We start from the raw sequence: 27,220 nt of genomic DNA, 5'->3' as shown, positions 1-27,220 counted from the left end.
ACTTGGGTTTAGAGGTTTTTGAGGTAACAGAGTCCTATGAACACCTGGACCAATCAAAATGTTGAATATGTCTCTAGTACATGTAAGGGTATATTCACACGGACGGGCTCGCAGCGAGATTCTCGCTGCGAGCCCGGCAGGTCCTGGCAGTTCCCATACACTACATACTTGCTGCGGTCTAAACGACCGCAGCGAGTATGTAATTATACCGCCCTTAACCCCTTCTGCTCCCCCGCTGTAAGCATACTTTACCTGTCCTTGCTGCACGGGTCTGGCGTCCTGCTCTCCTGTCCGGCCAATCAGTGTGTTGCCCAGCCGCAGCCACTGAATGGCCGGACGGGAGAGCAGGACGCCGGACCCGTGCAGCAAGGACAGGTAAAGTATGCTTACAGCGGGGGAGCCGGCCGGGAGCAGAAGGGGTTAAGGGCGGTATAATTACATACTCGCTGCGGTCGTTTAGACCGCAGCAAGTATGTAGTGTATGGGAACTGCCAGGACCTGCCGGGCTCGCAGCGAGAATCTCGCTGCGAGCCCGTCCGTGTGAATATACCCTAAAAAGGTTTTTTTTTTTAAGTGTCACTGTAACATTCAAAATCTACATCAACAGCAGATGTGAAATAATGCATATTTGCAATTTACATTCATTATTATTTTGTCGTTATCATGGAAAACACTGCACTTCCTGTGTTTAGATAGGTCATCTGCACACAGAGAAGGCAGTCATGTAATTGATGGACACAATAATCCGTGACTTTCCACCTCCACCGTATGGAGAAATTGTCGGCTGAGGCCTCGGGATCCAACAAAAGGTACAAGAAGTTTTGGTTGCCTTGGCTGCTATTCTGGGATACTCCTGCCTTTCAGACATTGTTTACTGCTGGGGTACCTCCTGAGTTACTCACTTAATTCTCTACCGCTCTCTCTCCCGTGAGGAGATGGTCCCCTTGGTCAGGGCAAGCACCCCCCTTCCTCCCCCTTCATTCCCGCCTTCCCTACCCTGGCCCCCCTTCTTATCTCCCTATTTTTATACTCCCTCTGTACCTCTTTCTACTCACTTTTTCCGACAAGTTTCTCTGCTGAAATGTCTATGTTTGGTGAGATGCTCATTGAGCGCGTTGTAGTTCCTCATTATTCAGCTATCATTTAGTTTGGGGGGCCTGCTGGACTTGGGTCCTGCCTCCTAGGTATAACGCTACAAATGGACACTGCATGCTCCTAAGGGAGCTCCTCTCACACCATTTCCCATCTACAGCGAATTTGTGTTTACTGTGTTTTGTAACTTTTGGGTCCTATGTCTGTTGTGATGGACTCCTCTTTGTATTTGTACTTTTCTGCTTTTACTTAAAAATTTTAATAAAAATTGATTATACATAATCCGTGACTTTCTGTACTGGCTGGGATTCCTGTGTTTAGTCTCTTTTTTTTCCAACCAGAACAAGAATAATAAGCTGTCTTCAGGAGACTGGACCTTGTTTCAAGTAAGTATAGATTTGTTTTGAAGGATAACGGAAAAAAAAAGTAAATTGCAAACTTGCTTTTTATTGCATCCGCTGCTGATTTAGATTTTATTTAGATTTTGAAAGCTATAACAACAGGTACACTTTAATTGCATGAAAATTTTTAAATTTAAATGGTCCAGATTTACTAAAATTACCTAATCCTTAGCCAGTGTAGAGTCTATAAAATGCATCAGATTTATCACAGTGGCTCAGGTTGATAAATCTGGTGCATCTGTAGATTGTCTAGTCCATTTTCACTGGTCTAGTTTAGACCAGCTATTAGTTGGCAAAAAGTTTGTGCCTAATTTTAGTGCACTTTGGTCCTCAAACACCGCAATAACGCTGTGGTGTTCAAGTTTAAGTGACAGGAGCAGCTCCTGTCATTTACCGATCGTGACCCGATCACATTCCCTGATGGCCAGGGGTCTCTTACCTTCCTCTGTGCAGTCAGGTCTTCTGATACAGTCTGCCACAGGCAGGCTCTATGAGTAGATCGACACAGGGCTAAACAACGCATTTTTGCACAGGGAATAAATATTAAAATATAAAGTGACGTGCCTATAGTTTTATACAACACGGATCATGGCCCTTTTCCGGATTCCTAGCAACTACGGATGTGTAAAAGGTACCACTTAAATCAACAGTTACAGATCCATCGATAGTATAATACTAGGATGTAAAAGTGGCCTGACTGATACCATTCAATAAGTTAGTCGCAGCTGAATATACCTGTAAATTGTATCCACATATCTGATATGGACTTGTATGAAATGGTTTACAATCGTCTGCAGACAATGCTGATAAGTAATCAAAAAGTCAACACTGTTAGAAACAACAATGTTACTTTATCTTGGAGTTATAGGTGTGAGTCAGTATAATGGGGAAGTATTGTGCTTAATGTGTCATAATTCTACTTCACTTAACAATCATTGTCCACTATAAAATAAATAATCCAAAAACATTGAAAATATGTGGTATCAGTAATTCTCAACATTTCAACAGGCTAAGGGCCCTTTTACACAGAAAGATTATCTGACAGATTATCTGCCAAAGATTTGAAGCCAAAACCAGGAATGGATTTGAAAAGAGGAGAAATCTCAGGCTTTCCTTTATTACCTGCTCTCTGTTTATAGTCCATTCCTGGCTTTGGCTTCAAATCTTTGGCAGATAATCTGTCAGATAATCTTTCTGGGTAAAAGGGCCCTAAGACCTGTAGCCAACCCACAAGAAATGAGTTGTTAACCCTTTGATGATCAGGCCAATTTTAATTTTTGCCCTTTCATTTTTTTCCACCTTGCATTTTTTCACCTACAAACCTACATGAGCCCTAAATTTTTGGGACACCAATTGTACTTAGCAATGACTTAATGACAATGAGTTAATTGTTCATAAAATATGCTGTGAAGCTGGGAAAAAATTATTTTGGGGTATTTCGTGTTTATCTGTTATCTATATTCCTCAAGTAAGAACTATTGCAATGATAGGCAACTAATATAACTTTTTTTTTTTTTTGATGGCTTTTAAAAAATTAAAACCTTTAAAAAAAAAAAACAATTGTTTTTAAATTTCTAAATGGCTATATTCTGATCCTTATAGTGCTTTTATTTTTTAGTATATGGGGCTGTTTGAGGTGTCATTTTTTGCACCATGATCTGTACTTTCTATAACAATTATTATTACAATACAATAATAATTATTACAATTATTCTATTACATTTATTACAATTTTGATGGATGTGATATGACGTGACCAAAAATCAATTTTTGTGCTTACGCTGTTTACCATGTGAGATCAGGATCACAGGATCATTAATGAAAAAACTTTGTTTTTTATTTTTTACATTGTAACTAGAAGTTCTCCCGGGAGACTTCTATTATAACTGTACTGATCTCTCATAGAGATTAATGCAGTACATATGTACTGCATTGATCCATAAGATCAGTGCTTGATTACTATGGAATGCTGGAGCCCATACAGTGGCGTAGCCACCGTGGTCGCGGGGGTCGCCGCCGCGACCGGGCCCGCCACAAGGGGGGCCCGCGGGGCCCCCCGATCAATCACTCTTGTGACCGCAAGCATTGTTTTGCTTGCGGTCACAAGAGTCTGGCTCCGTCTTTCCCCGGCTGCTGCGCGGCTGCCGGGGGTGTCGCGTCTTACCCCCGGCAGCGCGCGCATCCCAGAACTCCCTGCGCGCCTTGGGCCCTGACTTCCGGTTTCCGGCGCGCAGGGAGTTCTGGGATGCGCGAGCGCTGCCGGGGATAAGACCAGGAGGAGTGAGAATCAATGTGGGAGCGCGATGTCAGGTGAGTTAAGTTTTGTTTTTTTTTATCAGCCTGTACGGGTGGGGGGAAAGGAGGGGGCCATCTATGAGGGTGGGGGGAAAGGAGGGGGGCATCTATGAGGGTGGGGGGAAAGGAGGGGGCCATCTATGAGGGTGGGGGGAAAGGAGGGGGGCATCTATGAGGGTGGGGGGAAAGGAGGGGACCATCTATGAGGGTGGGGGGAAAGGAGGGGGCCATCTATGAGGGTGGGGGGAAAGGAGGGGGCCATCTATGAGGGTGGGGGGAAAGGAGGGGGCCATCTATGAGGGTGGGGGGAAAGGAGGGGGCCATCTATGAGGGTGGGGGGAAAGGAGGGGGCCATCTATGAGGGTGGGGGGAAAGGAGGGGGCCATCTATGAGGGTGGGGGGAAAGAGGGGGCCATCTATGAGGGTGGGGGGAAAGGAGGGGGCCATCTATGAGGGTGGGGGGAAAGGAGGGGGCCATCTATGAGGGTGGGGGGGAAAGAGGGGGCCATCTATGAGGGTGGGGGGGAAGGAGGGGGCCATCTATGAGGGTGGGGGGAAAGAGGGGGCCATCTATGAGGGTGGGGGGGAAGGAGGGGGGCATCTATGAGGGTGGGGGGAAGAGGGAGCCATTTATGAGGGTGGGGGGAAAGAGGGGGGCCATTTATGAGGGTGGGGGGAAAGAGGGGGGCCATTTATGAGGGTGGGGGGAAAGAGGGGGGCCATCTATGAGGGTGGGGGGAAGGAGGGGGCCATCTATGAGGGTGGGGGGAAGGAGGGGGCCATCTATGAGGGTGGGGGGAAGGAGGGGGCCATCTATGAGGGTGGGGGGAAAGAGGGGGGCCATCTATGAGGGTGGGGGGGGAAGGGGACCATCTATAAGGGAGGGAGGAAGGGGACCATCTATAAAGGGGGGGAAAGGGGACCATCTATAAGGGAGGGGGGGAAGGGGACCATCTATAAGGGAGGGGGGGAAGGGGACCATCTATAAGGGAGGGGGGGGAAGGGGACCATCTATAAGGGAGGGGGGGGAAGGGGACCATCTATAAGGGAGGGGGGGGGAAGGGGACCATCTATAAGGGAGGGGGGGGGGGGAGGGGACCATCTATAAGGGAGGGTGGGGGGAGAGGGGACCATCCATAAGGGAGGGTGAGGAGAGAGGGGGCCATCTATAAGGGAGGGGGTATAGGGGGCCATCTATAAGGGAGGGGGTAGAGGGGGCCATCTATAAGGGAGGGGGTAGAGGGGGCCATCTATAAGGGAGGGTGGGGGGAGAGGGGACCATCCATAAGGGAGGGTGAGGAGAGAGGGGGCCATCTATAAGGGAGGGGGTATAGGGGGCCATCTATAAGGGAGGGGGTAGAGGGGGCCATCTATAAGGGAGGGGGTAGAGGGGGCCATCTATAAGGGAGGGGGCCATCTATTTGGGGGGGGCAACATAGGGGGAGAGGGAATACACAGAGGGGGGCATATATTATTAGGAGGTCACATAGAGTCAGGGCTACCCACTAAATGAGGGTGTAAAGGGGACAGTACAGATGTGCAGTGTGTAGAGAGATGGAGATGGTGTCAGAGTGTGGAGCCTAATATGTCTGTCTGGCAGATTCTGTGGATTCGTGGCTCGGAGAAGTTCTCATAACGGCCCAGGACAGATGGAGAAGATGATGAAAAGGAAAGAACTCCGATCAGAAAAGACGTCTCCTGTGAGTCACCTGATATATCTGCACTGTAATGTATATGGTGTATAGAGCCTGTGTAGAGCTGGGGCCACCTCTATATGACTGGATGAGGTGATTTAGTATACTGGATTTGGTCAGTAACAATATGGTGGTGATGGTTGTGGTTGTGGTGTGGCGGTAATGTTTCCTCCCTATATACTGGTATTACTGGTAATATTGGTCTCAGTATACAGGATTTGGTCGGTAACAGTATGGCGGTAATAGGTAATATCTGTCTTTGTGTGTGTGTATATATATATATATATATATATATATATATATATATACATACAGTGGTACCTTGGTTTAAGAGTAACTTCGTTTAAGAGCGTTTTGGTTTAAGAGCTCACAGTTTTTCAAAATTGTGACTTGGTTTAAGAGCATTGCTTTGGTTTAAGAACTTCCTGTATTGGGTGGGAGCGCGAGTGGAGAAGGGGCATGGCCTGCATAGCGGGGTCTACAGCACTGTACTCTAAACACCTTCCAAATCATAGCAGATCCCCTTCAGGCTGGGGCTTACATCAGGGGACAGGACTGTGGGGGGGGGGGGGGAAATCTCTCCATAGCTGTAACCCCTCTCTCCCCGGACAGAGAGTGCTGCATGTATGTGCCCACATCTGCCCTGCTCATTCCTTCATGCTCCCTGCAGTCTCTGTCAGCCCTTGTGTTTCCCATCCTCTCCATTACTGTACAGTACAGAATAATAAATATATTTGGGGTGCGGAACCAATTGTCTGCATTTACATGATTTCTTATAGGAAAATTTGCTTTGGTTTAAGAGTGGATTTGGATTACAAGCACGGTCCTGGAACGAATTATGCTTATAATCCAAGGCACCACTGTGTGTATATATATATATATATATATATATATATATATATATATATATATATATATATATATACATATATATATACGCACACACACACAACAATAGCATCACTTGGTCGTGAAAGGAGGGGGGGGGGCCAAGTTGGCCTCTCGCACCAGGGCCCAGGAGACATTAGCTACGCCCCTGAGCCCATAGTAACTGTGCAGCGAGCCAGGGTCAGCGAGTGTCATTGCACCGCTGACTGCAACCCCAAATCATCAGGCTTCTTCCACTGAACTTGACAGTATCTTTAATTGCTTGATTTGTTAGCCCCCTTTTCCCTTGACTTTCCCAGATCCATTTGCACCCGTTACAGCCCGTTCTCATGACTTTTATCTCATTGCTCGAAATCACCCTTTGCCAATCTTCTGCTGTCCACTTTTTGTATTCTTTTTTTTTTTTTTTCAAACTTGAGCTGAGCCACTATTCCAGACTTGTGTAATGCGCATTGCATGGTGCTTGCATGGACTTCTGTGATCTCACTATTACAAACATATGAGCCACCAGAACTGCTAGACCTTGTGAAGAGCCGACTTGTCGTCCACCTCTTGGGTTTTGAATCAATGGAAAGACTTAATTATGCAGACAAAAAAACAGAAGGTGCAGCAGCAACCCACAGGTGCAAGGGCTTACCGTATATACTCCTCCCAGCGTACACACGGTAAACACCTGCTCTGTAGATATAAAAAAATGAGGATCTTAGCAAACCCCCGCCGGCCGATCAGCGCCGCCCGATCGCCACCCCCGCCACTCTGATAGCCCCCGCCGCCCCGGCCCTGAGCATACCTTACCTGCTCCACGTAGCGGGTGTTCGAAATTCCCGGATCCCCTCTTCAGTGCATTGATTGGCTGAAGAGGGGAGCTGGGAATTTCAAACAGCTCCTCTTCAGCCAATCAGTGCTCCTCTTCAGCACTGATTGGCTGAAGAGGAGCTGTTTGAAATTCCCAGCTCCCCTCTTCAGCCAATCAATGCACGGCAGCACTGATTGGCTGAAGAGGAGCTGTTTGAAATTCCCGGCTCCCCTCTTCAGCCAATCAATGCACGGCAGCACTGATTGGCTGAAGAGGAGCTGTTTGAAATTCCCGACTCCCCTCTTCAGCCAATCAATGCACTGAAGAGGGGAGCTGGGAATTTCGAACACCCGCTACGCCGAGCAGGTAAGGTATGCTCGTGGCCGGGGCGGCGGAGGTGATCGGAGCAGCGGGGGCGGCGATCGAGCCGGAAGGGGGGGGGGGGGCTGTAGGATGCGTGGCCGCGGATGAGCAGGGGCTGTGCTGAAGGCGGGGGGCCGGGCTGCAGGCGGGCGATCTTAAAACGATTGCAAAACTATTTCCCTACGATATATCGTACCGTCTAACCGCTGATCGTTATGTAAAAAAAAGATTTTTACTCCGACATCGTTAATCGTACGATCGGGCGAATTATCGTTCCGTGTAAACCCAGCATTACACAAATTAATAAAGGGGTCACCTCCCAAACTTGTGTTACTGATACGAACATCAGCTGTCCGTGATTGTAAGTTGTAATCAGAACTGCAGCTGCTAACTCTAATCAGGAACCATCCTATCCTGGGGAAAGTCTGTCTTCATAAAGTCAGACAAAACAAAAGTTAAACTTATTAATACTCCCAAGATTAATACTCACACCCCCGAGCCTGATTAGCACCCTTCAGCCTCATGGTCACACCCCCAAAAAAACAATTAATGGGTGATGGAGGTTATCAATCCCAACCCATGAAATATGAAAGAAAGGTTGATTCCTTTTTCTCATACAGATCACAGGTATTCTATGAGGCTGATGTCACATGGCAGGTTTTTTTTTTTTTTTTAACTTTCACAGCAGATTTTGAGCCAAATCCAGGAACAGTTTTAAAAGGAATCAGAAATATAAAAGAAGGACTCTGTCTTCCTTCTGAATCCACTTTTGGCTTTGGCTTAAAATCTGCATTGGCAAACACTGTATTAGACCGGCCGGTCTCTGAGAAGATCATCCCGGACGGTACTGCAGTACCGGCCGGATGATCTTTTTGGCTACAGGGTTCTGATGCGGACGCATCCGCGCGCGCCCGCATCAGAAGAATCCACTGCACCCTATGGAGCTTGCGGTCGGAGCAGCTCGCTCCACAGTTTGCACTGACAGGGTTTTCTGCGGCCGCTATTCACTGAATAGCGGCTGCAGAAAACTGACATGTCAGTTGTTTGCGGCGCCGCTAGGGATCCCGGCCAGAGTGTATACCATGCGTATACGTTCCGTCCAGGATCCCATAGACTGAGAGGTAACGTATATTATCGTAATAAACACGGCCGTGGTTTTATGGAAATATACATTGTGTGAATATAGTCTTAGGCTGGGTTCACACTCCTGTTAGGAGAGCTCTGTTTCATGTTCGGCCCCAAGAAAATACATACAAAAACAGCTCTATGAGGAGACTGCACACAGCCGCAGCAGCTCTATGAGGAGACTGCACACAGCAGCAGCAGCTCTATGAGGAGACTGCACACAGCAGCAGCAGCTCTATGAGGAGACTGCACACAGCAGCAGCAGCTCTATGAGGAGACTGCACACAGCTGCAGCAGCAGCTCTATGAGGAGACTGCACACAGCTGCAGCAGCAGCTCTATGAGGAGACTGCACACAGCAGCAGCAGCTCTATGAGGAGACTGCACACAGCAGCAGCAGCTCTATGAGGAGACTGCACACAGCAGCAGCAGCAGCAGCTCTATGAGGAGACTGCACACAGCAGCAGCAGCTCTATGAGGAGACTGCACACAGCAGCAGCAGCTCTATGAGGAGACTGCACACAGCAGCAGCAGCTCTATGAGGAGACTGCACACAGCCGCAGCAGCTCTATGAGGAGACTGCACACAGCCGCAGCAGCAGCTCTATGAGGAGACTGCACACAGCAGCAGCAGCTCTATGAGGAGACTGCACACAGCAGCAGCTCTATGAGGAGACTGCACACAGCAGCAGCAGCAGCAGCTCTATGAGGAGACTGCACACAGCAGCAGCAGCTCTATGAGGAGACTGCACACAGCAGCAGCAGCAGCAGCTCTATGAGGAGACTGCACACAGCAGCAGCAGCAGCAGCTCTATGAGGAGACTGCACACAGCAGCAGCAGCTCTATGAGGAGACTGCACACAGCAGCAGCAGCTCTATGAGGAGACTGCACACAGCAGCAGCAGGTTCCCGGGCAGGAGGTGTGCAGGCTGTGCCCGGGCGCGGCACATAGCGGGCTGCACTGCTGGTGGGCGGTGTGAGGAGGGCGGGCACGGCGGGGAGTACTGGGGCAGACTTCTACGTGGCCGCCCGATAAATGCCACGCCCGGGTGACACAGAGCGCACTCACTGCTCCTCCATCCCGACCAGCGGCCGCTCCTGCCTCATCCTCCTCCTGCTGCTGCGGCGCCTCAGGTAACGTCCTGTACCACACACAGCTGCGGAGCCCCTCACACCACAGCACCCTGCACACCACTGAGACGGTGCAGGGACACCTGTTGGAGCCCCCTTCCTCTTCTTGCTCCTCACCTCTTATCTGCTTTACATCAGGGATATGGCTGTAATTCATTGCGCTCCTGCATGCTATTTTAAATGCAAACTATTGTTCACTGTTATCAGCTCATTCTGCAATTTTCTGCAATTGAATTACTGATAGGGATTGTGAACAATTGTCTATGGCTATCATCTATGAGTTATATTGTATGTTTGCTGATCTGCCTATAGGCTAAACTAAAATACAGTCTGCATAGTCCTGCAGAGTGAACCTGGCTGTGGCTGTCATGGTCTCACTGTTTGCTCTCCCTATTACTAGATCCTGGTCATACACAATCATCTGGGCTGTCAGGGAGCATTACATATGAATGGGGCAATGTGCCCTGGGGGTGGGAGGCTGCTGATGGCTGGTGAATCAGCTAGTGCACAGGGATTGGCACTGTGGGCTTTCCCCACCCAGGTTTAGTTGGTTCATTCATTCATATACCTCTGAGCCTGCGGATATACACTACTTTAAAGTAACCTATACACATTAACATTAATGAACTAAGTGATTCAGGGCACAACCCATTCATGTGTAAGGTCCATGCGTTTCCTGGTGGTTTGCACTCTCACTTTGTGCCCTTACTATGTACTTTGTACAAGACTGCAGTATACAATGACGCATTAATTGTTACTGGAGACATTTATTGTATCCATTCCTATGAAGATCAGTAAGCTGCAGGATTGTATTAATCATAAGAGTCTTATTTCCATGTATAAAGACACAAGGAAATTTATTGTTTGTCTTGAAAAGTTTTTATTGCCAGTTTTCAAAAGAAAAATTGGTCCAGGGCCAGTACATCCTGGTATGTAACTCATTCTCCTGCATGTAAAACTGTGCACTGGTTCTCTAGACTGGCATACCTTCAGAGGTACCCTGCTGGCAGTGACTATATACATAAATGTATACGTATGCCCTATAGCATATACATCACTCTCTATATGGTAGAATAATAGAAAGTCCTTGTACAGTTCTTCTGTCGATAGTCTTATGTCTATAGGAGATAGCATTGCTCTCCAGATACTTTGTCAGTAGTAGTGAGTGGATACTCTTTTATGTATACATTATATATATATATATATATATACTTTTCTATAATTGTTAGGTTTCCTGCTCCTTTGTCAGAACTGTACAGCGAGCAGAAATTTCCAGGCCCTGCAGAATAGGAGAAGGCACTGTGGATTAGGAAGATAGGTGTGGCAGCGTGATTTATGATTTGGGTGGAGTAAAAACTGGCACAGAGCCTGGTGCAGGCTCTGACTTCTCTGGAGTGGGAGGATTTTACCAAAAGCCAAATAACTCTGCATTACTGAGGCTGTGGGACCCTCCTATGTAGTCTGCTGGGGAGAGAAGCTGTGCAGAATGCAGAGTCATAAGACGCTTCAGTGTCTCGTGGAGACGTCTCAGGATAATGCACAAGGCCCTGGGCAGTTATAGAAGTGCTGAATCTACAGATCACACAAAAATGGAAAAAAGAAAAAAATTCTGAAGAATTTAAGAATATTACAGCTATCCCAAGTCTAAAATGGTGGAAAAAGCTGATGACCTTAGGTGTGGTCTCTCTTTAACAAAAAGTCCCTTTAAGAACATTAGATACATAGCATTAGATACAGATTTTGTTGTTTTTTTTTTACTATCTTGAGCTACTATGAGGGCTCTATGGTGCTAGTATGCATGACTTTTAAAGGGGTATTCTGGCTCCAGAATAAAAATGAGACACTCAGGATAATATAGGATTTATGGTCCTCATCTGCCCCTGTTTTCCCTCAGCTGCCAATCATATGTCTCCGAAACGCTCACCACTGCTTCTTGGTTTATATGACACATTGACCCTTCAGGAATTGCCTTTTCAGACAATCACTGTGACTGGCTAAGCAGGCAATACCTAGGACCTAGGTGGTCAGTGATGCACAGAAACCAGGATGCAGTGGTGAGTAGCAGGGATCAGGGCAAGTGAGTATCATTTCTTTTCTTTCTTTTTTTTTATCAGTCTGATTCAATGTGTAAATATTTTGGGGGGTTCTGGAAAACTCCTTTAGTTATTGGTACCTTTGTTGTTCTTTCAGTTTACAGTTATTGGGTGCTGGGAACCCATTCAATTTTGTTTTAGGGCCCAATGAATTGTCATTATGCCCCAGCTAGTGAAGCGTCCCTGTAGTCATCACTTTATGTAAAGTTCTGGCCTCACATCTGTGCATTTGTTCAGCCAGGATGTGGTAGGGCAGGCTATAGTGATAACTCCTGACCACACCCAAGGTAAGACTTGGCGGTGGCAAATTGCAGCTAGCTGTCTAAAGGCTTGTTCACACACATGATCACACACCATTCACAAACAATAACCTTGCCAGTAACATGCCTGAACACAGCGCAGTTCACACACGCTGGTATTGTGGAAGGATTTGATTTATTTCCGGTACTATTAAGGATCATAAGATGCAAATGACATTATTATGAATAGTGATTCTGTATGTTACTTCATAGATTTATTCTATTAAGATGGAAGTGTGGACCCAGGTTGTGTTTACTCAGCGGAGGGGTGGGGACATATTGCCAGGGGCTTGTATTGTACCTGCAAGATGCTATCCCACAGTTCTATGCTAATGAATCCTCTTGTGTAGAACATCTGTGTTTACTGCAGCCACACAGAATATTCTATCCAGCTTCAGCATTTGGTAGAAAAATCTCAGTTGAAATGCAGCCATTACTTGTGTGTGTGGGAGGAAATGAGGGATCGATAGTGATGCAGGGATAAGATGAACTGATGTCTGCGCTAATGGTAAAGGGGCTGTCCAGGCTTGGAAAAACATGGCTACTTTCTTCCAGCACCACCCTGTCCTGTTTGGGTGTGGTTCTACAAGTTAGCTCCATTGAAGAACATGGAGCTAAACTGTAATATCACTAACAACCCAGGGACTGGGATGGCAAAGAGCATAGCGAGAAAGTAGCTGTGCTTTGTCTAATCCTGAATAACCCCTTTAGGGTAGCTTCACACGTACAGGATCTGCAGTGGACTTTATGCTCCGTGTTCCACAGCGAAACCTGCTGCGATCCTGTGTACTCTCATCTCCTATGGGTATACATGCTTGGGGTGGGTTCATACTGAGGAATTCTCGCGGATAAACTCCGCGGAATTCCGTCGGCTGTCCGCGCGCCTTTCCGCCGGCTCCATAGACACCATTCTATGGGCCATCATATACCGCTATCCGCCGAAAGAAGTGACATGTCACTTCTTTCGGCGGATAGCGGAATATGCCGGCCCATAGAATGGTGTCTATGGAGCCGGCTGAAAGGTGCGCGGACATACTGTGGAATTCCGCGGACATAATCTGCGAGAATTCCTCAGTATGAACCCACCCTTGCAGTGGATTTTTCATTCCGCTGCTAGTATGTAAAGCCCTTTCCCACTAAACCCAGATCTCCTGTGGCTCCCTGACGTTTTGCTCAGCTTATCATTGGCTGCAGCGGGACAGCGCACTGGAAAGGACAGCAGGGAGCTGGGAGCCTGAGAAGCAAGCAGGAGTACGGGAAGGTAATGTATTAGCCGGGCAGAGCCAGGTTGAGTGGGAAGTGGCCTAACGTACTTGAAGTGGAATGATAAATCTGCATATATAGCTAGTTCTAAATGCCTCGTCTGGGACTTATTGGGGGTAAAATTACAATAAAAATGCTAAAATTGGCGCATGGGGTTGCGGAAAGATGTTAGCTGAGAGACAATATGAGGAAATATGAAGAGCCATACCCACATGACATTTTTGTGCTGAACATTTTGGTATTTTTCTGCTCTTTGGCTGTTTTGCAAAATCACAGCCGGCTGTACATTTGACGCCATGCAAACGTTTTCTCTGAGGGAAGCCTTAAAGGGGGTTATCCTGGATTAGAAAAACATAGCTGCATTCCTGTAAAACGGCACCACCCCTGCCCTTAGATTGTATGTGCTAATAAAACTTGGCTCCATTCACATTAATAAAAATATGCTGCAATACCACACACAAACTGAGGACAAAAGCTGCGCTGTTTCTGGAATAAAGAAGCAATTTTTTTTTAGTAGTTTGAGCCGGGTCCTTATGCTGCAGCTGTAACATGTTGAGGGAACCGCGCCCACTGGCTGCACCATTTTGATGGTAATACCAAATCACGTGGCTGTTAGTAACTACATGTGGGGGCATGGTGTTAGTCACAGAATGTATCAACCACAACCTATTGCCATACTGGGCTATTCATACCGTGTGCAGCTCAGCCTATTTATACCTATATATTGATGACAAGTGTTAGCCTGCTTTTATGGTATTTATATTTCACAAAGTAAAAATTAATAGACAAATAGGTGAAACCGCAAACAAAAATTTCTTTGAAAATACTAGACTACATAGCAAGCATGGTGCTTTATAATCCATGACTATAGATTACATCTACAGATTAATGATTTCCAAGTATAGGTTACCTATTTAATGTACTTTGTGGTGTATGAGCTCATTGTACTTTTCTTAAAGGTTTTTTTGCTAACTGTTTGCATGGCTTTGTTTCTGTGTTTTAGAGTCCATAGTGATGGCTTGTATCCATGAAATTCTAGGCAAGCTGAAATTGGAAGGAAATGTAAGTAAAATTATATGGGATGAGCTAATGTGGGACATGGAGTTAGATAAAGCACTGTGAATTCCACTTTAATGAAAATTTAAAGAGAATCTGTTAGTTTTCCAGCTCAGTGTTTATTATAAAATTTACAGTGAATGACATTGCTGTTATGTTATTTTTATTATACATAAGGGGGATTTGGAATTGTTCTACACAAGCCATGCATATATCTCTCACACTTGTTTTGCTCAAAAATATGCAATATTTTGACTTTTACAAAACACACAACCTAGACAGCTGAAAACTTACTTAGGTTTCAGTGTTTGTGGTTCCATATTCTTTACGTCCAATTCATGGCTCTTATTTACGAAGCCACGTTCAACTTCATGATTACTAGGATGCAACTTCTTCGTGGAAAAGTATGGTGTAAATAAAATATAACTTGTGGGAGAAATGCTGCAGATGATAAATCCTCCCCTATAATGTTTATATATACTTACTGTATATTGATTTAAATGGTATTATTTGCAAATCTGCTATCTGTACTTTAAATTTCTACTTTATCTATTACAGCAAACCAGTTCCACTCAGTCAACGTGTGGTACTGTGAGACCTTCCACAAACTTTGATGCAGAGAAAGATGCTGCAGCCCTTGAAACTGCCATTAAAACAAAAGGTTGGTACCTTTACTTAGAGACGCAAAAAAAAAAGATAAAAGCTCTGGTATGAATCTGGTAACAAGAGCCTGTCTACTCCTAGGGGGACATGTATTAAGGTGCGTATCGGCGGAAATTGCCGATTTGCGTATTATTTTATTCGCAAATGGCCGATTTGCGAATAAAATATTCGCGCATCGGCACTTTCCGCCGGGGGGAGGGGCGGGGGAGGGGTGTGGAGGGGGCGGGACGGGGGGGGCGCGGACTCAGAGTCTGCGCGATTTATCTTTTGCTCCGCCAAAAGATACACCGAAAACCTACTCCACCTTTCAGGTGGCGTAGGTTTTCTGCCGTGCGCACAGAAGCGCACGGGATTTATGTAGAGGCAGTACGCCTCTACATAAATCTCCGTAGCGCCGGAGATGCGGGGACATTTTTAAATCCGGCGTAAAAAACGTCGGACTTAATAAATGTTCCCCCTAGTCTTTTCCGTCCTTAATGCAAGATAATAAGAAGGGAGAGTATTTCTGCTGCATCACAGAGACAAGGCATCTAAGCCCTAACAATACTATTACATATACTAGCACTGTGGGGAAGGCTGGATGGTCGACATCTGGGGCATGTGTGTGTGTTTTTTTTTTTTGTTGTTGTTTTTTTTAACATCTTAAAGTGATAAATATCCCCTTTAGCATTGCCACAAGGAAACCTTAGTATCCACAGTCCTCATCGACACCTTGGTGTTACTTTTAGGAAAGCAACAGCTCTGGTAAGATGTAGTATGAAGGAATACTGGCTTTAGAGTGATTGCCTTTGTAGTAATGGGGGTTCTTGTTTGACCTGCGCATATAGGCAAGAGTGTACTAGGCCTGTACAACCGAAAAAGTGGAGTTTAGACTAAAGAGATGGTTTTATAAAACATTGTGTAGCTATACAGCCTAGACTCAGTTGAAGGACAATTTATTTATTGAGAAAAAATAAATTGGTAGAGCACAACTATTCATATTTTAGATAATAGGTTAGGGGTGACCTTATTAAATTGATAACATTGTGTCCTCTCTCCAACCAATTTTTCAACCATTTTAATGATTTATTTTGCCATTTAATGAATGAGAAGAGTGTAACATCCTTATGATGTGATTGCCCTCAGGTTGTATGCTGAGGTTCTCCCTCTGTTTGTCTCCTCAGAATATGCTGGCACTTTATATGGGTTATTATGTCCAATATTCTTCAGTATTACTGATAGATCTTCAGCCTGTGGAATTTCCTTTATACCTTTCCCTCGCTTATTTCCATTCCATTTAGCTGCCACTACATTATTTCCCTTCTTCCTGTGGATACCAGGTGCTCCTGATAATTGGAAAAAATAGCAATTTTTAGAATCCGCAAGAGATTCACACCAAACCAATTGTCTTCCAAATATATTACACCCAAATCTTGTACCTGTGCCAGGAATAACCTTAGCGGTTCCAAACAAGCTTCAGGAATGGAGGAAGCAGGATAGATTTCCTCTTGGCTGGGCTTTTTACTTTTACTATTTTTTTTCATCATGGAACATTCCTGAATAGAAGAGGTGTGTAGCAGTTGTAGGCTATAAAATCCTTTTCTTTCCTCCCCTCCTTGGAGCACTCCTTGCAGACGTCTTCGTCCTTGCCTGGCTTTTAAGACTATGTTAAAGTGGATTAGGAGCAGTTCCTGTATCTGCAGCAATCAATACTCCTTATGCTTCAGGATAATTGTGTTTATTTGCTTTGTTGGAGACATGTGAGCGCAGAGTGCTCTGACTATGCATAATTTACATACACTCTTACCAGCTAAAAATAAAATGCATTATTGTTTGTCCTGTGAGCTCTGTGGGCTGACCTGTTATTTTCATTTCCGTCCTTACAAAAGAATCAGTAATGTCCCGTCTATTTCCAGATGAGGTAATGGCTAGTGCAGATGTTTTGTTTTTCTCAGACACCTACTTTGTATGCATCTTAAAGGGAGCCTGTCGTGACATTCATGCTCCCTAAACCATGAGTCCTATGGTGGATTTGATGTTCCCCACTGGCCTTGATTTATAGCTCTCCCCCAATACCTAAGCAGGGAGAGATCTATTAGTCAAGGCTGGTGTGACGGGGACAAGCTGCTGGGGACCGCCTGATACTATGTGGTTTAGACACCATGAAAATCACAACAGGTTCCTTTTTAAAAGATTAAAGTAACACACAAGTTGACAAAAACCTGTTGCTAAATGCTGATGGTTTTACAAGCAAAGGGAGAAGTAGTTAATGATGCAGAGGGTGTGTGTGAACATACCCTTATTAACTAGTTACCCTAGTCTGGTTTACTTCAGGCTTTTGCAGAATGCCTCTTAGCCTATAAGTGGGAAGATCCTGTCAGCTTAGCGGAGGGGTGGTTATAAAGACACTTTGTACCCCTGTTTTTTTTCTTAGGTGTGGTGAATATTTTAAGAGGTAGTAGGTGGTGATTCAGGTTTTGAATCATGTCTCATCCATATAAATACTGTATGTACTTCATATATTTATCACATTTCATATTTTTTAGGTGTCGATGAACTAACAATCATCAACATTTTAACAAACCGCAGCAATGAACAGAGGCAGGACATAGCATTTGCCTATCAGAGGAGAACCAAAAAGGTAATTGCTGAGCAAATCTTATTGTAAACTTTGGTCATTCAATCCCTAAACTAAAGCCTTTAAAGCGACTCTGTACCCACAATCTGACCCCCCAAACCCCTTGTACCTTCGGATAGCTGCTTTTAATCCAAGCTCTGTCCTGGGGTTCGTTCGGTAGGGAATGCAGTTATTGTTTGAAAAACAACTTTTAATCCTGCAGCGCTGTGTCTAATGGCCGGGGCTTACATTTGTATATGCATTAGGCTGGCACCACCTCTCCATCCTTCCTCCCCACCCTCCTCAGCATTAGGAATGATCCAAGAACATTTACTGCTGTTTGAGCTTTGCACAGGTGTATTAACAATCCAGCCCATGTTCATTATGCACACAGGTGGGGAATAGGAAGCAATCTGCTTGGAGCATTCCTAATCATGAGGAGGGTGGGGAGGAGGGAAGGAGAGGGTGTGCCAGCCTAATGCATATACAAATGTAAGCCCCGGCCGTTAGACACAGCGCTGCAAGTTTAAAAGTTGTTTTTAAAACAATAACTGCATCCCCTGCCGAACGGACCCCAGGGCAGATCTTGGATTAAAAGCAGCTATCCGAAGGTAAAAGTGGTTTGGGGGGGACAGATTGTGGGTACAGAGTCACTTTAAGGTGGTCTTCTATCTGTCTCATTTCAGTCATGAATCTTTCCAGTGTTTAGAGAGGAATCTCCAGATTGTCTTGGGGTCTAACATGAGCGTTATGTGACTGCTGTGTATATTCTTCCACAGCTTGGGGGCGCTGTTAGCAGTAGTCTAACAAATGACTCAGACTAGCTAGCTTAGGTTGTCCACTTTGCCAGCAGGGTTGCAGGCCACTTAATAAATAAGTTGTGATTTAATCCCATTCATTTGATGTCACTCTTAAATGTTATTTTCATTCCAAGTTGGATTTACAATATGAATTAATACAAGAATAACTTGATCTTGTAATTTTCTAGCAGTAATGCCTTTCTTTTTCATTATCTTTAGGATCTCCCATCAGCATTGAAAGGGGCACTTTCTGGTCATCTTGAGACTTTGATGCTTGGTCTTATGAAGACACCACCTCAATATGATGCTTCAGAATTGAAATCAGCAATGAAGGCAAGTCATGTACATGTTATTAGAGCTAGATCCTCCTCCTAAATACTTCCAAACAAGTTTGCCAATATGTATAAGACTTGTTGGAACATGGTAATATATTGGGATACCCCTCTGAGATGTTGGGCTGTGGAGATTTTTGCAATTTATGCAGAAAAGCATTTTTGAGGTCAGATGCAGATGTTGGACAAGAGGACTTGGTTTATAACCCCTGGAAAATAACCTCATAGCATTATCCTTCCTCCACCAAACTCTAGAGTTGGCACAATGAAGTCAGGCATGTAATAGTCTCCTGGTATTCACTAAACTAAGACTTGTTAGACTGCTGGATATAGAGGTGAGATCTGTCACTCGACAGAAAAAAAATGTTTCCACTACTCCAGAGTCCAGTGGCACTGTGCTTTAAACCCTCCAATACTTGGCATTGCGCTTGGTGATGTAAGGATTGCGTGGAGCTAGAAAGCCATGCCATCTGGGATCTTTCCAGAAAAGGGGAAGCTGGCAATAATGTAGTCATTTCATGGTAAAGCAATGGCTACTCTAGCACTTTGGCTAAATTCACGTCTTATTGCAGGGCCTTGGTACAGATGAAGACACGCTTATTGAAATAATTTGTTCTCGAGATAATCAGGAATTACAAGCAATTCAAGCAGCATACAGAGAATGTGAGTACTTGTGGAATCAATGTAAAATCTGTATATATTTTACCCAGCCAGACAAATGAACACAATTCCATTTTACATCTTACAAGCTGCATTCATACAAGCTCTCATTACCACACATGGCTGCTTGATAATACTTTCCTGAAAAGTAGGGTTATTGTAGCCCCCTAGTGGCATGATGGTGTCATTACACACTGCTGGTCCTTTTCTGTATGTTCCATCAAAATATGCCATTTTCTTATCCATAATTCAGTTTAATAATAGATCTTAAAGGGAACCTGTCACCCCCCGTACCGGGGTGACAGGTTCCCGACCCCCCGTTAGAGACCCCTATACTTACCTCATCCCGCCGGGTCCCGCTTCTGGATTCGGTCGGGTCCCGGAGATCTCAGCCGCTGCAGCCCGGCGCGCGCGCTGACAGATGAGTCCAACGCTCATAGAGAATGACGGAGCGCTGGACTCTCCCGTCATTCTCTATGGGTGTTGGACTCATCTCTCAGCGCGCGCGCCGGGCTGCAGCGGCTGAGATCTCCGTGACCCGACCATCTTCAGAAGCGGGACCCGGCGGGATGAGGTAAGTATAGGGGTCTCTAACGGGGGGTCGGGAACCTGTCACCCCGGTACGGGGGGTGACAGGTTCCCTTTAACATTGCACCTGTAATGTTAATTTTAAGTACACACTTGAACTGAAGTTATAAACTCTTCTAAATTAGACTGGAAGTATATTTGTAACTATAGTAAATCATTTACATAATTTAAGAAGTTTCTATAAAAAAAGCAGAAAATGTTTTTTTGCATGTTTGAACCTCATTGTAAGTTGGATTGCATTAAAATGACAATGCAGCAGTTATTTGCACCACTGCTACATGAGCACTCAGAAACATTGCTCCGCAGTCCCTTTAATCAGTTGATCGGTTGGCATGCTAGATATTGGACCCCCGCTAGCCCAATTTTGATGGCCTATTTTGCCTTCAGCTTTAAAAGACTGGATTTAAAGCATAATTCCAGAACTGCTTTCCCCTCCTTTCTGCAATGTTTGCCATGTAGAGATGCTGCACATGATGGATACTCGGGTTGTTGAGGCCACCGTAGGACATCCCACTGGTCCTTTCATAATTGATAGGACTTGTCTCTAGGTATCTGCTTTCTTGGGGTACAGTGTCTGGCGAGGTCGCTGTACCTCAGCTTTGCAATCATCCACAGTATATTAAAGCACAGACAAAGCACTGTTTGTAGCAAAAAATTAATTTTTTTTATATCAAATAAAGTATGCATTACAATTATTTCAAATATTTTGCAGTTTTGTGTAATGCCCATGAACGCTGCAGTTCTCATGGACTCAGTCTTAATGTCCAGCATAGACACTCATAAGTTCACATAGGGTCATGCTACATTTTGGGGGCATGTCCCCTCCCTTTGTCAAGTGCTTGACAAGTTTGTGCTACAAACAGCACTTAGTGTGTCTTTAATATACTGTGGATGACTGATAGGTCTTGTGCATTGAGTTTGCTGGGCATCATTTGGGTGCCTTGGCAACCTGCCCATCCATCTTGTGCAGCATCTCTCCATGCTGAAATTTGAAGAATGGGCAGAAGATTAAAGCTGGGGTTACTTTGCACTGGCTACTGAGACATAGATATAGCCAGTCAGCCCATGAGAATATATGATGAACACTAGTATGGATGGAGACCTATAAACTGTCAGAGGAAATTTGTATCAAATGCTTCTTAAGCTTATGTTACTAAGGAAATTACATAGATTTTTTTTTTCCTTTTTGTTTTTGTAGTGTTCAAGACAGAATTAGAAAAAGACATAGTGTCAGACACATCAGGAGACTTCAGAAAGCTAATGGTCGCTCTTGCTAAGGTAATAATAATTTTATAAGAAAAAAATCAACTTGTGGTCAGTAGTGGATTACATAACTACTAGAGATGAGCGAAGCGGGTTCGGGTTCGAGTCGATCCAAACCCGAACGTTCGCTATTTGATTAGCTGGGGCTGCTGAACTTGGATAAAGCTCTTAGGTTGTCTGGAAAACATGGATACAGCCAATGACTATATCCATGTTTTCCACATAGCTTTAGGGCTTTATTCAAGTTCAGCAGCCACCGCTAATCAAATGCCGAAAGTTCGGGTTCGGATCGACTCAAGCATGCTCGAGGTTCGCTCATCTCTAATAACTACCGAATGTATCAAAAGATATCTCAATCTATTGGTTGTTTTTCACTAAATAAAGTGATCTATTCAGCACTGCTACATCTAATGAGGATTTTCTTTCTAAAAACAGATGTTAGATTAAAAAAAAAAAAAAAACATTGCAAGCTGGTTTCATAGTATTTCACCAATACATCCTTGTTTTTTAGTATTAGATATTGTGTGCTGCTTGTGTAAGAGCGTAGGTAGTTGCTTTACTATTTTCCTGATAAAGTCCCAATTGATCTTCACTTTTTATGTCTGTAGGGGAAAAGACAAGAGGAGAGTTCTGTAGTAGATTATGAAAAGATTGACCAGGACGCTAGAGTAAGTAGATGTATGCCTAACCATCAATGTCTGATTTCACTGTGCTCATTATAGAGTATAGAATAGAGTGAACACAGCCTATACACACTGCGCAGTAATTGTCATAGAGATAACATTGTTTCTGGGGTCAAGTGCCCATTGTGGACATTCTACAGCACTATCACTGGGTATTGATTTCTTCTTACAACTACAAGTATTTTACATCATGACCTGCAGGTTTTACAGTACACGTAAAGATATAACAAGTGTTTGTTGTCATAGGCATGTCATAGCCTTATCCAGTCTGTTGGCAGCTTCTATTATTATTTATTGAGCTTTTTTTTTTTTTTAATTCCTTTGTTTCTTTTTTTCAAACCATGAAAACAACATTTTTATTGTACCGTAATTTCCATTAAAACGTGTGTGTGTGTGTGTATATATATAACACAATTTCCATTGTACACTGTAGTTGCTTCATTTTGCAATTACAATAACATACAAGCTTTTTGAAGGGAAACGATCAGCAGGTTTGTGCAACTGAAATTCTTTTACCACAACCTAATGCATAAATGGCAAAGCAGGCTAGAAACAGTATGTGTATACACTAGAAACGAAAACCACACTTCATGTACCATAGGAACTGTATGAGGCCGGAGTAAAGAGGAAGGGAACAGATATCAGCAAATGGATTTCCATTATGACCGAAAGAAGCATTCCACACCTACAGAAAGGTATGAGCCTCATATTTGGTTATGTGTTACATGGTAATATTATACTCTAGAACAGGAATGGGAAATCTTCAGTCCTCTATTGGCAAAAATTATTAATTGCGATAATGCCTGGGCAGCCAAACCTTTGGCTGTCAAGGCATGATGGGGTTTATAGTTTTGAAACATCTTGGGCGCCAACGTTTGCCCATTGCTTCCCCTAGAAGAACCCTGTTCTTGACAACAAGAGCATTTTGTAAAACTGTCTATAGCAAGGCCCATAACAAGGTCTGAAGTTCAGGTTGCTAAATGGGCATTGTTTTTCATGTTTCAGTCTTTGAAAGGTACAAGAGCTACAGTCCATATGACATGCAGGAGAGCATCAAGAAGGAAGTGAAAGGTGACCTGGAGAATGCTTTCCTGAATCTGGGTAAGTGTATTTCATGGTTTACATGTCTGATGCCTCCCAAGTAAATCTTATGTTTATTTAAAGCACATCTGTGATTTCAAATGATTTCTAAAAAACGGCCTGGATTTGTTAGATCATGGGTCTCCAAACTGCGGCCCTCTAGCTGTTGTAAAACTACATTTCCCATCATGCCTGGACAGCTAATGCTTTGGATTTGGCTGTCCAGGCATGATGGGAAATGTAGTTTAGTAACAGCTGGAGGGCCGCAGTTTGGGGACCCATGTGTTAGGTTAACTTCATAATGGTGGTTTTTGGGTTATGAAACTTGTTATTGAACCCTAGAGAGTCTCCTCAATGGTGCACAGCTATTTGTTAGACTCTCCATTTTGGAGGAAGGGGTGCAGGGCTAAGCTGTTTACCAACAGTACACACACAGGACTTCATCCCTTAGTTGCCTAGCTAATCAAAGCACAGCACAACACTCAGTCCTTATGGCAAAGCACTGGTGAAAGTGCGCTGAACAGGCTGGGGGTAATTTAAGAAGTGTAGCACTGTAGATGGCATGTGGGGGTAAAAGGGGTTACTGAGGTGCCTGGAGTGCAGAATTGCTAGAGACAGCAGAAACAATGAAGGGGCCACACTAGCTGCTGAGAGAGTAAAGGGAAATTACATTTCATCACTGTGGACATACAACAGTAGGCACATGTATTTACATAAGGACAGCTGCCGTCAGCTTAGTGGGTGGTCAGAGATGAGAGGGAAGCTTTGATCTATTGCTTCTGTTGATCATCTTCAGCAGGCCGACACGGCCCAGGCACTCTCAAGCTCTCTTCCCTATCCTGCACCGAAAACTTGATTTTTGGTTAATAAGGTGGTTTACACATATCTAAATATGTAATCACATGGGCTATCTAATGGAGGAAAGTTGTTTGAAACAACAGTAATCATTTAAGGTACAGGCTCTTAGTTTGCCTAACAGAACCATGACATTTATTTTTCCCATTTGCTGTATTGCTGAAGCTTGTTTGAAATTTACATTCATTGATGTTTTTTTTTATTACCTGCTTTATAACAAAGCTATACTTACTTGTATCCAGGCCCAGTCTCCTAAAGGTAGGTTTTTAGTCTTGTTCTAGTTAAAAAAAACAAAAAACAAACAAACTCAGGAAGTCCCGGCCAGTACAGAGAGTCATGGCTCAAAGTGTCGATCAATGAAATGGCTGCCTTCTTTGTGTGCAGATCACTGGGACTTTGTGTTTAGTGTCTTTTTTCCCCCCTAAAACACAGGAAGTAAATTGTAAAATTGCTTTATATCACATCCCCTGCAGATTTCGATTTAGAAAGTTATAAGGACAGTGACACTTTGACAAATCGAGTTTACTTTCTTAATATCTGCTTTCTTTAAGAAACAACACCTCTTCTGTCATCAGTTTGGGTGCATTTCTGCAGCTCAATTTTATTCATGTGAATAGAGGTGAACTGTAATACACGCACACACAACCCGAGGACAGGGGTAGTGCTGTTTTTGCAAGAAAGTAGCCGTGTTTTTCAAGTCCTGGAAAACAGATCCAGGATTAGATCTTCATCAAGAGATGAGCAAATTTACAGTAATAACAAAGCTTAGTTATCTCAGAAATCCACTCATCAGCCTGCTAAACTTCTCCCAGTTCCCCAGGACTAGATCCAGCTTTTCCCAGCACTTGTGGAGGAGCGGCAGTGAGTTATAAGGCAGCAGGCTGATGAGCAGATTGCAGAGATAACTAAGCACTTTGCTCCGTTATTTCTGTAAATTTGCTCATCTTAAATGAAAACTAAAATTTGACTCATTGGTCCTCTGCTTATCCTAACCCCTTCCTGACCGGTCACTGTGTAGCTGTGTGTAAAAGTATTGCATCACAATTTAACATACTCCTTGATGTGTTCCTATTTCAGTGCAGTGCATCCAGAACAAGCCCCTCTACTTTGCGGAGAGGTTGTACGATTCAATGAAGGTAAAATATATCATTTTTCCCATCACAAACATTAAACATTTTAAGATATGTAAAGACTTGCATTTATTTTATTAATGTCAATACTGGAAGCTGTAGAGCATGAGCTTAGAATAATTTATTGCTGGGCACTCAGAGATGGCTAGGTTTCCATATGTCCAAAAGCCAATAAATACCAGATGGGAAGAAGTGATTGTAAAATTTGTTTTATTTGAATGATTAGCAGCCCATAGAGCATTATGTCACTTTTTACAATGCAATAAACAATAGGTGTTACAGACTGCTGTGGTGGCATGCTGGCTATGTAGTCATGCCAGGGTTTCCTGGTGCCATTAGTGTCTCCAGCTACTCCCAGGTTAGTTCCTAAGTTAGGTCTTTGAGCATTTCTGCAAATTCATATATAAATTTTTATTATTGTATATACTGTATATGAAATGCTACAAGGTTTTATCTGAATCTATCATCGTTCACATTGTACATGTTGCACATGTACTTTCTTTTTAACTTCTCATATATATTTTTTTTTTATTTCTGATAACGTTTTCTATTCGGCCACATATTGGGTGGTATTCAGTTTTTATATTTATAGTTTAAAATTTTTCACATTAAATGATTTCTTTTTTTTTTTTTTTTATTTTGTATCAGGGCAAAGGAACAAAGGATAAAGTGTTGATCCGAAATATGGTTTCACGAAGTGAAGTGGACATGCTCAAAATAAGAGCAGAGTTCAAAAAGAAATATGGCAAATCTCTGTCCTACTTCATTAGCGTAAGTATGATGGCACATCTGGAAAGGGGAACGCATTTCTATGTAGTCAGGTTTTGCAATAAAGGGGTTAAGATTAAAAACATATACCTGCTTTCTTCCAAAAACAGCACCGCACCCGTCCTTAGGTTGTGTGTGGTATTACAACTCTAGCTCTATTCACTTCAGTGGAACTAAACTGCAATACCGCACACAATCCGAGAACAAGAGTGGTGCTATTTTCTTTAGGAATCAGGTCTGTATTTTGAATTCTTTATTAATTCCTTTGATGGGATACTCATGAGAAAAACAGTAGCTCACAACCTTGTTCAACGTGCTGCATTTATGCTGCTCTTCATACATATAGATCCTTTGTTGGCACCATACAAGCCCTGTAATTACCACTGCTAATCAAAGAGAGACACACAGGAGAAAGAATAAATGAAGAGGGGGGTGGCAGACATCCTAGTATCCTTAGACGTCTCTTGAAGACTAGGAAATTTACTAATCTGAGTGCAGAGATACACACTCTTTATTACAACTTAAAGGGGTACTCTGGGGATAAAAAAGTGTTGCACATTGGACTAAGAGTTCTTTAAACCTAAAAAGCTACCATTCTGCTACTGCTGCCTCTGACACTTTATCCCTGCAGGAAATGCCCTCTTAGCCAGTCAGTTTCTGAGGCAGGTCAGTGTGGTGACTGGTGATTGACTGAGCAGACATTTCCTGTAGGGAGAACGTTAGGGGAAACAGCTATCAGAATGCAAGCTGCAGCAAGGCAGGTGAGTAAGGGTGCCTTTACACACACCGATTTATCTGGCAGATTTTTAAAGCCAAAGCCAGGAATGGATTTGAAAAGAGGGGAAATCTCAATCTTTCCTTTATGACCTGTTCCTTGTTTATAGTCTGTTCCTGGCTTTGGCTTCAAAAATCTGTCAGATGAATCTCTCTGTGTAAAGGCACCCTATGGCTTTTGTATGTTGAAATAAACCAGGTCCACTGTTTTCCATCCCTGGATTTGTATAGGAGTTACTTTATTAGGAAATGGTCTTTTAAACAAAGAATATATATTCTTGAAACTCAGATTTGTCCCTTTTTTTTAATGTTACAGCAAGACACAAAAGGAGACTATCAGCGTGCCCTGCTAAACCTATGTGGTGGTGATGACTGAGCTCCTAAATATGCATCCTTTTGCCTTAATGCTTGTCCAGAAACAGAAGTCCGCACAGAGCTTCCAATGGTCTGTAATCTCCGAGTCGCTTCCTGTTCCTTTCCAGTGTAATGACCAATACAACTTCTGCCATCCTAAATATATATTTTTTTTCTGTA

The 27,220-nt window shown here is 43.8% G+C and overlaps 1 protein-coding gene across 1 annotated transcript; it reads left to right on the top strand.

Annotated features, from left to right (window-relative positions):
* The first annotated feature begins 9,680 nt into the window (after positions 1 to 9,680).
* On the top strand, positions 9,681 to 27,220 carry ANXA2 (annexin A2). Its single transcript, XM_069981411.1, has 13 exons — positions 9,681 to 9,786; positions 14,442 to 14,500; positions 15,053 to 15,155; positions 17,683 to 17,777; positions 18,773 to 18,886; positions 19,458 to 19,548; positions 21,332 to 21,411; positions 22,005 to 22,064; positions 22,681 to 22,774; positions 23,085 to 23,180; positions 25,092 to 25,150; positions 25,793 to 25,915; positions 27,003 to 27,220. Exons 2-13 carry the CDS (start codon positions 14,453 to 14,455, stop codon positions 27,060 to 27,062), a joined length of 1,023 nt encoding a protein of 340 aa, XP_069837512.1. The 5' UTR covers positions 9,681 to 9,786; positions 14,442 to 14,452; the 3' UTR covers positions 27,063 to 27,220.

Source organism: Dendropsophus ebraccatus, chromosome 1 (assembly GCF_027789765.1).
Source record: "Dendropsophus ebraccatus isolate aDenEbr1 chromosome 1, aDenEbr1.pat, whole genome shotgun sequence".
Taxonomy (NCBI): domain Eukaryota; kingdom Metazoa; phylum Chordata; class Amphibia; order Anura; family Hylidae; genus Dendropsophus; species Dendropsophus ebraccatus.
Note: the sequence above shows the minus strand (reverse complement) of the source record. Positions and strands in the feature narration are given on the sequence as shown.